Source organism: Vombatus ursinus, unplaced genomic scaffold (genome assembly GCF_900497805.2).
Source record: "Vombatus ursinus unplaced genomic scaffold, bare-nosed wombat genome assembly UNPS02003292.1, whole genome shotgun sequence".
In the NCBI taxonomy this organism is placed as follows: domain Eukaryota; kingdom Metazoa; phylum Chordata; class Mammalia; order Diprotodontia; family Vombatidae; genus Vombatus; species Vombatus ursinus.
The window spans coordinates 13,712,382-13,723,981 of NW_020943070.1; the positions used below are offsets into that span (position 1 = coordinate 13,712,382).

Genomic DNA, 11,600 nt, shown 5'->3' on the forward strand with positions numbered 1-11,600 from the left:
AGTACTGGTATTATCAAAATGTAAACTGGGTTGATTCTGAGTAGTGCACCCATGATTTTCTTGTTTGTCAAGTTTTAAATCAAAATTTAATGAGATCCTGTGGGGAGTAGTGTGTAGATAGCCTCAGCGTCAGGACGACCTGAATTCAAGTTGAAACTCTGATATATACTGCTGTGACTCTTGGCAAATCACTTAAATTCTCAGTGCCTAAGACAGCTCTCTAAGATCAGAAGAGAAGGTTCCAGTCTGTATCGGGAGAGTCTTTTTGATCTGTGGGTTCCCTATGCCAATGAAATCACAGGTTCCGTTCTTATCCCTATAAGTATTCATATGATCACAATCCTATCCCCAAAGAATCCCGAAATGTCTCATATGGTGGTTCCATTTTGGACAATTGGACACCTGGACATAGCAGCTGAGCATCTTACCTGTTCTGCTCTCAGCGGTGATGGTATTGGTGAGGTCACCGCTATGAGTCACCACACTTAGCGTATACTTTCTCCCAGGAACAAGGCTATGGAAATGCTTCTCTGTGAGGTCTTTTGCTTTCCAACTTTCCTTCTGTGTGCCATTGGGATTGTAAAGAATCAGTTCATAAGAATCTCGGTCCCCAGGGGCAGGGCTCCATGTGAACCAGAGGCTGTCTGTCATGTTCTGGTTGGATCCTTTGAGATTGTTCACTGGGGCTGGGACTGAAGCAGAAAGGGAAAATCACTACTGAGTGTATGACAGTGCTGAACAAAGGCTTCTGGGACCATATGCTTCACATTTAGCTTGAGTGGCAGATGTTTTGATCTTTCCTCCTCAAGTCAGAATTTAGGTCCATATGGGTGTATTGAGAGAAGAAACATAAACTCTAAACATACTACATACACACTGACTTTACTCTGTATCTGAACTGTTTAATCCAAATCAAGCCGAATTTTTGGACTGGGTCTACCCAAGAGAAAAGTATTCAGCAAGTGAAGTTTGTCTTTATTTCTTCAGTCTTCCCTTTCTGGGCTCCTCTGCTTCTGTTTTAGCTGCTCTTCAGACACTCAGGGATCACTGAGCTCCCTTCTTTACTCTGTCCCTTATCAAAACCTGTTATTAGCTCAATAGTCAGGACAGGGCTTATTATCAGCCATTTATACTCTAGTGTGAATTTGTCACCTTTCTCAGGGGCATTTACCCTTCATAATTATCACAGATTGCAGAAATGAAAGGCTTTCCCTCTATTTGAGCAAAACATCTGGTTAATTCAGTGAAATAAAAACCATATATCAACTGAGTGGAATTAAAAATTAAAAATAGCCCCACCATTTATCTTTCAGCAAAGAAACATAATGATTTCCTACCCACTTCCACATCCTTTTCAAATTTAGAAAAGAAATTTCCATAGGGGAAACTTTTTTTTTGGACTCCTTTACAAGCATCTGAAATCACAACATATAAACTATTACCTACATAACTGAAGGATGAGGAAATAAACTTCTTCCTAGTCCTTACTGTGCTCTAGGTACTGTGCTAAGTGCTTTACACATAGTTATCCTATTTGGCTCTCACAACAACCCTGTGAGGTAGGTGCTGTTATTATTCTCATTTTACAGATGAGGAAACTGAGGTAAAAAGAGGGTGTGACTTACCCAGGGTCATATAGCTAATAAGTGTCTGAGGTTGGATTTGAACTCAGGGTTTCCTGATTCCAGTCTATCCGCTGTGCTACCTAGCTGCTCCTAAGATGAGGCCCATCTCCCTCTTTCACACCCCCAAATAGAGGGGGGATAGAGGTAGCAGGGGGAAAATGAGTCAGTATGGTACCTCCAGTTGGGGTGTATGAGTGGAGTCAGTCTTTGTTAGTTAGTAATCAGAGGATAGACAGATCCTCCAATAAAACAAGAGAATACATCCTGCACATCTGTGTCTCCTAAAGCTCTTCAATTATGTAAGCATCCTTAGTCATGGGGCCGTTTCAGACACTCATCTCTGGCGTTCCCATGTTGTATACCTCCCTTCCCTCGGTTTCCCTCCTATCCACCTATTGTGCTGACGGAAAACAGGAAAGGAGATACATGGGGGAGGGGAGGGGAGACGCCTGGTGACAGTGAATCATAGAGTCTCTGAGAATATCAGTAAAGGTTGATTCATTTTAAACTAAAATAGTGGAGTGTCAACCAGCTAGAGTCAGAAAGCCTGGGAGAGTGCCAAAAAAAAGAGGATATATACATATATATAAAATATAAATGTGTATATATGTATGTATATATGTATGCATATATGTGTACATATATGTGTGTATATGTGTTATATATGTACTATATACACACAAAAAGGATATATACATATACACATGCACAAAAATATACACATATAGCTAGAGATATATATCAACATATTTCTATATGTATATATATGTTTGGCTTTATGCATGTATATGTGCACATATATGCACTGTGTATATATAGTATGTATATATGTATGTGTACATGCGTATATATGTATGGGCATGTGTGTATGTATGTATGTACATGGAGAAATGTATATATGTATATGTACATATGTGTATATGGAGAAAAAGACACAGAGACAGACAGAGACCGAGAATATATAAACTAAGGCTACTGCACCATAGGGTAGCTGAGAGAGATCTGGCTCAGAGCCAGGAAGACCTGGGTTTCAATCTAGTCTCTGACACATATTGGAGCAACTAGATAGCATAGTAGATAGAGCGCTGGGCCTGGAGTCAGGAAGACTCATCTTCCTGAGTTCAAATCTGACCTCAGACACTTACTAGCTGTGTGACCCTGGACAAGTCACTTCACCCTGTTGGCCTCAGTTTCCTCATCTGTAAAATGAGCTGCAGAAGAACATGGCAAACCACTCCAGTATCTTAGCCAAGAAAAACCCAAATGAGTCCAATGAAGAGTCGAACATGACTGAAAAACAACTGAATAACAACAACAAAAATAATAGACCCATGTTGGCTGTGAAAATAAGGGCAGAGCACTTAAAAATGTGCATTGGTAGAAGGAATTTTTTCACTGGAAATCTTTCTGCCAATAAAATCACCGCTCTGCCCACCCCAAAACCCCAAAGGCCACATTATATCTATATTCAGGGTTGGGGAAAAGAGTCATTTGTCTTTTTCTTTAAATATATATGCACACACACAAACACACCATCACACACACACACACACACACACACACACACACACTATAGTGTCATCAAATAGATATTCTCTGAATACTGCAACACATGCCAGTGAAGAAATGGTAAGCTCATCAGCACTTTGCTTATTGTATGTTTCTGCTTTGGTGTGGGGGAGGGAGAGGGTCCTTACCTGTTCTACCAAATATAAATGACTCATTTGAAAGCTCCCCACTATGAGTCACAATCACCATTTTGTACATTCTGCCTTGCATCAGGTTCTGAAAAGCACAGGACTGAACTCCAGGCTCCACCTTGGCTCGCTCCTGGAGCGTCTTGTCTGGGTTGTACAGGAAGATGTTGTACCAGTTGAGTTCTCCCTCAGAGGTCGTCCAGGTGAATGCTAGGTGGCTGGTGGAATTCTCTGTGACCTTGAGATTGGTCACAGCTGCTGGGACTGGAATCATGAATTGGAAAGATTGTTAGAATACCAAAGTCATAAACACCCATTGGGAGGCAGGGTGGTGATAGTGAAGAGACAGTGGGTTTTGAAGCCAGGAAGACCTAACCCTAACCCTAATACCAATCACTAGCGAGTGGCAATCATTGAATGTCCACACAATGGCCTTGTAGGTGTGGGCATTTCCTTCACTGATAAAACATGAGAAGACATTGTGCACGTTCATGTCTCCTAAAGCTCTTTAATTACATATGCATCCTAAATCATGAGGTTGTTTCAGACACTCATTTCTGGCCTTTCCATGTTACACCTTTACACCTTCTTTGGTGATCTTTAAGAGTTGCTGGGGACCAAAATATTAGCCCACTGCAACCAAGCTTTTTAAGAGAGGATAGACACTGGGCCTCTGACTCGTCAATGAGAGAAGGAAGTCCTGGAAAAGGAATCTCGCTCCACAAACACATTCTCTGCAATTTATAGTCTTGGAGAGTTGTCTAAAGCTTTGAGAGATTAAATGACTTCTTCAGGGTCATATAGCCAGTATATTTCAGAGGCTAGACTTGAACCCAGATCTTCCTGGCATGAAGACTGATTTTCTAGTCACTACTCAACACTGCCTCCCATGAACAATTTTAATTTCAGAAATGTGTCAGCGAGGCACTTAAATGCTGGTTTTCCTGATTCTCCGACTAAGAGGAAAAAAAGATTATTGTTATTCAGTGGTGCCTGAATCTTCGTGACTCAATTGAGGGTTTTCTTGGCAAAGATATTGCAGTGGTTTGCCATTTCCTTCTCTGGCTCATTTTACAGAAGGGGAAACTGAGGCAAATAGGATCACACTGGTCACAGGGTCACACAGCTAGTAAGTGTCTTGAAACTCAGGAAGATGAGTCTTCCTGACTCCAGGCCCAGAACCCTATCCACTGTGCCACATAGCTGCCACATTTTAATTACCTGTCCGACCTTCAGTTTCAGCCCTAACACTGAAGAGACCTCCGCTGACAGTTAGTATTTGTATCTTGTACTTCTTTCCTGGTATTAAATCTTCAAATTTGTGTTGTTTTACTGAAGCCAGCTCCGATTTGTTGCTCAGAATTTTCCCTTCTTCATTTAGAAGTAGGATATCGTATCTTTCTGCCGTGCCAGCTGCTCCTTGCCAATTCACTATCAATGAGTGACTACTGTATGCATTATCGGCATATAATCCCTGGACAGATGCAGGCACTGCAAATATCAACAACAAAAGCAAAGGGAACCAGATCAGGTTAGATCTTCTAGGGCATAATAATTAGTTGAAAAAAAAAATTACTATCAGAGGTTCCTAAAGTGGGTGATACCACCCCCTGGGAAGGCCTGGAACAATCCAGGGGGGCAGTAGTAGCCTCGGGTGCAATTGTAGGGCATTGAATAAAAATAAGGGGGCAGTGGAAGCATAAAGAAAGAAGAGAAGAAAAATTTGAAAAACCATTTGTACATATTTCATCTGTTGTGTTGTTACACAAGTTAAAGTCATAGTGATTACATTATTTCCCAAATAAACACACAAAATGCAAGTAATAACCAATCAATGGTCAAGTACCCCGACAAGTCTTAACAAGCAAGTGTTCGCAGGTGAGGGTATCGTGCATTGGTGGGAAGTACATCATGCATCAGCAGGAATATGTGTGTGTAATGACTTGTTTACAATACAATACTATATGGTTATATGACACAATATTGTGCCATCAAAATTTCAGTGCAGGAAAAACCCACAAATTTATAATAAATTATTAAATTTAATATGTCATTTAAAATATTTCATATTTTTTAAAAAGTACACAAATTTTAAGAAAAATTAAAGGGCTAAAGATTTCCCGGGGGAGTACTGAGCAATTTTTTTTTGTTGGCAAAGGGGGTGGTAGGCCAAATAAGTTTGGAAACCTCTGGTCTAGATGAACAAAAAAACCAAAGACAATAACCATCTGCTCACATGGTACTTTAAAATTATAAAACATTTTCCCCATAAACAATCTTGTGAAGCATTTACACATGAGAAGGGCTTTATTTACCTAAATTACCTGGATAACTGCTTCAATTCTCTATTTCCCTCTGTGTCTAGACACAGCCTCAGGCTACTGAGAATGGTGCTGATAAATACTGGAGAATTGGTGAAAAAACTGGGGCCTGCAGGTTTTTGAGACTAGGATTCTACCCAGTCTCTAGGTTCTAACTGAAGTTTAACACTAGCTACGAATAATTAGTAAGTTAATATTTAAGGTTTATTGAAGGAATGAATGAATTCTGCTTCTTGTTACACTTCTGTTCTCAAGGTAATTTGTACAAGTGAGCTCTTAGAGTTTCAAGACATATCTATGTGTGAAAGGTAAAACTTGTGAAATGCAAACACATTTCTGTTTAAGCAGGGTGCCAATCAAGGCACAAACCTGTTTGAATGAATTAGTAACAAGAAATAGATTAGCTAATCATTGAATATTAGAGTTGAAGTGGGTTTCAGAAACCATTTAGTTCAAATTGATAGACTTGAAAATAGAAGTATGAAATATAATTAATAAGTAATATGATATGATATATAATATAATATAACATAGTATAATATAATATGCTATACTATACTATGATATGAAATAGATGTATAATTCCTAGAACTGAGTATTTGTTCTTCCTTTATTGTGGCTGTTAGCTAATTTATCTTTAGCTGTGATACATATGTGTAATAGATACAAACTTTTACCTCCAAGAAAATTATTCTTCAAGAAGAATATTTTAAAACACCTACTGTTATACAACATGAATTATTATCAGAACCTAAATTTCTATCATCTTTGACAGGTAAAAGTATAATCAGAATTCACTTGAGCACTAATAATCCACTCATTTTTTCACTGAACCACATGATTCTTACAATTAAATTTCCATCTCTTCTATACAATTTCCAACAATAAGGAAAAACACAAAGGGATAGATATAAGAGGGAATAATTCTTATTGTTGTAATAAATTTTAAATTCATTTTAAAATTGCATAATTTACTTTCTGTGCATTTGAATGTTTCGTGATTTTATTAAACTTTGGAATTGTTAAATGCTTTGTGGACCAGTTTCTGACCATAAGTGATCTGTTTAGACCCTTTGTCCATTTTGACACTTACTTGTTCGACCCAGGGTTTCCACTTGGTTACTCAAGGAACCGCTGATAGATTCTACCACAATCTGGTATACTTCCCCTGCTTCTAATTTGTGAAATGTGTGTTCGTTGATACGCTTGGGGATGGTCTGTGAATCGATTTTATGGTTCTGCCGAAATGCTGTCACTGTGTACGAATCCACGTCTCCTCCACCAGGTGTCCAGTTCACTTTCAGGCTGTCTGTCATCCCATTAGGAGAAACATGTATATTTTTTACAGGACTGGGAGCTAAAGAAAAAAGAAAGATGAAAAAGAAGAAAAATGGAAAGAGATAACTTTGATAATTCACTGGGAATATTTTCAACCCAAAGTTTTTACATGTTGGTTGGCTGCCTGAGATTCTCAGGTCCATTGTAGGAACCCAAGTAGAGACAGCAGGTTTGACTGACTAAATCTGGCTTTTCTGCTTGACTTCATAATATCATAGATTTAGAGATGGAGGGGATGTTAGAGACTGCTTAGGCCAACCCCTTAATTTTAGGGATGAAGAAGTTCTAGAGAGAAATGACCAGTCCAAGGTCATAGGGATAGAGATAGGACCTGCGAATTCATTGATAAAGGGAACTTCCAGATGGGGAAACTCCCTCTTCCAATTTAGGTCTATACCTTCCCTGTAACTTATCATCTTAGTGTAGCCTAGAGCACTGAGAGGTTAAATGATTTGTCCAGGATCATACAGCCAGTATGTGTCACAGGTGGGACTCGAATCCAGGTCTTCCTGTCCCCAAGGCCAGCTCTCCATTTACATTATGTCATTATGGCTCTCCCAGGTCATGCAGGCAGTGATTGGTAGAGCTAGAGTTCCCAGACAACAGCAACAACGACAACAACTACAGGCATTTATATAGCACTCTAAAGTCTGTGGGGTTCTTTAAGCCAATTAAATCCTTTGGTCCTTGCGCCAACCCTTTGAGGCAGGTGCTGTAATTATTTCCATTTTATAGATGGGGAAATGAAGCCAGAGAGATTAAATGACTTGCTTAGGGTCACACAGTAAGTGTCTAAGAGGGCATTTGAACTCGGGTTTTCCTGACTCTCCATCCGGCTCTCCATCCACAGTTCCACCTAGACAAATACTCTCTCTATTGTGCCATGCTCCCTCTTATGTTGACAGGGAAGTTTCAGGGTAAGACCAGGCATGAAGAGTAAATGGGGGTATGGGAAAGAAGAGAGGCTCAGAGATCAGTGGCTCAAATACTTAGTTGCAAGAGTAATCACCTTCCTTTGGCCAGTTCAGGGGAATCTGGGGTGTACTGAAGGCAAGGGCAACTACCTGGAATAAACCTTTACTTCATGCAAGCAAACCTTTATTTTTAGACCTCCCAGGGCTCCATCCATTTATTCCAGACAAGTGCCAGTTTCTCTATTGTCTAGCAAGATTTGTCATGACATTCTACCCTTTGCTTGTATTATTCAGGTTGGACTACATCCTGGGAGTAGGCTGAGGACATTGTTTTCCCTACCAGGTTTCAAATTGACACTCAAAGAGAGCCTGGGGCTTTGAAAGGAGGAACTTTGAAATGAAATGGACTTTTTTAATGGCTTAGAAAGAATTTCGGCACATTTGAAAAACAACAATGACAAGGCTATCCTTTGATCAGTTATTTTCTTTTTAGAATTTCACCCTTTCCGTTTCTTTTTTAACAACATGACCGATATGGAAATATGTTTTACGTGATTGCACATATATAACCTATATCAAATTGCTTGCCATCTTAGGGAGGGGAGAGGGCAAGAGGGGAAAGGGAAGGGAGAAAATTTGGAACTCAAAAATTTTTAAAAATAAAATGAATGTTAAAAATTGTCTTTATATTTAATTAAAATACTATTAAAAGAACATACTTCACCTTGTTTTTCCATTCATTCCCTGACCTCCACTTACTTGTCCATCTTCTCTTCACAGAATCATAGAATTTTCCTCAAAGTGTCAGGCGAAGGGCAAACATCAACTCCTCTCTTTATCTGATCTCTTTTTGATTAATGCCCCTAAATACCCTCTAGCTGACCTCGACCATGATCTTGATCCTGATTCTTTTAAAATTATGTTTCCTCCATCTTCGGGTCATAGGGCACTTAGCTCTGGCTTGGGCTTTGGTGGAAATGCAGAAGTACCATGCTGATGTACGTATAGTAGGTTTATTTAAAATAAATGGTCCAACAAATTATATCGTTATCTCTCCTACATTGTGACTTTCCCCCTTGAGGTTTCAATATATCTAGGGTTGGCATAAAAAATTAAATGGGAATTTTGTGGGAGTTTTACGGAAGCCACAGATGACATATGAAGGCCTACAGATGACACAGAGCCTGTGACCAAATACTTAACCCAAATTTTACAATAAGGTACTGTAAATACCCCATAAAAGAAAAAGAAAAAATTCAGGCTTCTTCTCTGGTATAAAGGGAGAGTCAATAAATTTTACACAGATTTTCCAGATCATGGGGGCACTGTGCCCCTAACCTCTGTGATGTGGATAACTGTATTGCTAAGGAAAGCTTGTGATGGTAGGGGATTAGGACAGGATCTTAGAGTGGAAAGGGTGAGCAAACGATAGAACTTTCACCATATGTCTCTGCTCCTTCTTCGCCTCCCCACCTCTAAAACCTAGCAGCCACTAGCCTCAAGTATTTTGTTTATACCTCTACTGATGAAATCTGACCCTGAATTACCCTTTCCTCCATATGAGAGATAATATTGCATTTCACACACAGCCCAGCTTTCCTTCTAGGCTGTTAAACCATTTTACTACAGTAGTTAAATTGCCTATTTTCATATTTGCTTTATAGTCAGACAAAGTGATGCATCCCAAGTCAGGTAGCCCTCCAAGGTCATGGCACAGTTGGAGCTTGGAGTAGGATTACCAAACTTGAGATAATGCCTCTTAGTAGATGATGACATTATTAACTATTTCCATGGAAACCCCACTCAATATTGTGTTTCATGAAGGTCCTTTTAAGTTTACTGTATTGAATTCAATCTAAAGACAGAAAAGGAATTAAAAAGTGAAATTTTTCTAATTTGGGCCCTGGATTCTCAGCCCAAGTAACATCTCCTCTCCTCCTTCAAAGGTGGAATCAAGTGGCCTTAGCCATCTATTGTAATTATACTACATCTATTCTCTTGGCCTGTTCACATTGAGGAACTCTACTTTTAATTACCTGTTAAGCCCTCGATGAAGGCTGACTTTTGTGCATCTCCGCTGATTGTCAAAACGAGAATCTTGTACAGACGGCCTGGAGTTAGGGATGTGAACCGATACTCAGTTGCAGTATTTACAAGATGAAGGGAAGGAAGGACCTTCACATCATTGAAGCAAAGCTGAATCTCATACTGATCAACATCTCCGTCAGCTCGCACCCAGGTGACATGCAGCTCTTCCGTACTCCTATTACGTAGCACTAACTCCTTTACAGACTCCGGGACTGCAGAGAATGGAGAATTTCAGAATAACTCAATGAGAAATGGAAGCATTGAACTGATGGGCTTCGTGGAGGGATATAGTCACATGGATGAAACCACAGAGCTATCAAAGTATTCAAGAACCTAAAAAAAATGATCCATCATGGTATGTAGCTAGGCAGCTGGGTGACTCAGTGCACAGAATGCCTTAGAGTCAGGAAATCCTGTCTTAGATACTTTCTAGCTGTGCAACCCTGGGCAAGTCACTTAATCTCTGTTTGCCTCAGTTTCCTCATCTGTAAAGTGGGGATAATATCAGCCTACCTCCCAGAGTTGTTGTGAAGATCTAATGAGACACAATTTATAAAGTGCCTTGCAAATCTCAAAGCTCAGAAGAGATGCTAGTTGTTATTGTTATTACAAAATTTATTTAAGAATTGTATTCATAGAAGTGTAATAACAATAAGAATTGACTTTTAGAGAGGACCAGTGAAATGGTGGATAGAGAGGTAGCCTGGAGTCAAGAAGAGGTGGGTTCTGAGTACTTACTGCCTTTCACACAAGGTATGCGACTTTGGGCAAGTCCCCTAACCTCTCAGTGCCCTGGGCAACCCTCAAGGACAATCATTTACAGAACAGTTGCCATCTGCATTTGTGGTGGGTGTGTCCATACTTGGGAGTTCCCAATACCAAGGAAATTTGGTATAATTTGGTCCAAAAAGTTTTACATAGCACTTTACGTGCATTATCTCATCTGATCCACGTAGCAACCCTGCGAAGTCCATTGCACAGATGAGCGGACTGAGGCTGAGGCAAGGTGATTTGCAGTTAGTGACAAGGTGGGATTTGAAACCAGGTCTTCCTGAACCCAGGCCTAGCACTTTCTCCAACAATCCATGCTGCCTATTAAGTATGTTTGCAAAAATAAATCCAGATTCCCTCAAACTACCACTTAAAACCCCTCATGCACAATTAATCACAGCAATCTGTAAGGTGTTATTACAAATCTGCTGATTTTCATGAAAGGAGATCTTGTGCGCTTAGTTTTTAGCATCATAGAATTGTAAAACAACGCCGTCATGTCAGCTAGGCTGGAAGTTAAAGAGAAGAATATAACTGTCTGGCAGGCAGGTGCGCTCTCCCTGTGCAGCCACAGCAAGCTTCAAGGGGCTGGGCTGCTTCTGAAACTTCTGAGGCTCTAATGCCCTGGCACACAGCAGGTACTTAATGAGTGCTCGTTGGTTGTTTGTGGCTGGGGAGCCATGAGGAGAACGGGAGCCAGTCATTGGACAGTGACTGAACTGCTAAAACAGCAGAGAGATAGCAGTCAGAGAGGCAGCAGAGAGACAGCAGATAGAAAGACAGCAGACAGAGAAATAGCAGAGAGACAGCAGACAGACAGATAGCAGAGAGACAGCAGACAGACAG

The 11,600-nt window shown here is 40.1% G+C and overlaps 1 protein-coding gene across 3 annotated transcripts in view; it reads right to left on the reverse strand.

Annotated features, from left to right (window-relative positions):
• PTPRB (protein tyrosine phosphatase, receptor type B) overlaps positions 1-11,600 on the reverse strand; it is a 154,813-nt gene that overhangs the window by 49,353 nt on the left and 93,860 nt on the right. For all 3 annotated transcript variants that reach the window (XM_027872921.1, XM_027872911.1, XM_027872929.1), the window contains 5 exons: positions 9,932-10,195; positions 6,737-7,000; positions 4,544-4,813; positions 3,323-3,586; positions 429-692 (listed from right to left, as the gene is read on the reverse strand). In XM_027872921.1, coding sequence (XP_027728722.1) covers positions 429-692; positions 3,323-3,586; positions 4,544-4,813; positions 6,737-7,000; positions 9,932-10,195 — 1,326 coding nt within the window. The remainder of the gene's footprint in view (positions 1-428; positions 693-3,322; positions 3,587-4,543; positions 4,814-6,736; positions 7,001-9,931; positions 10,196-11,600) is intronic.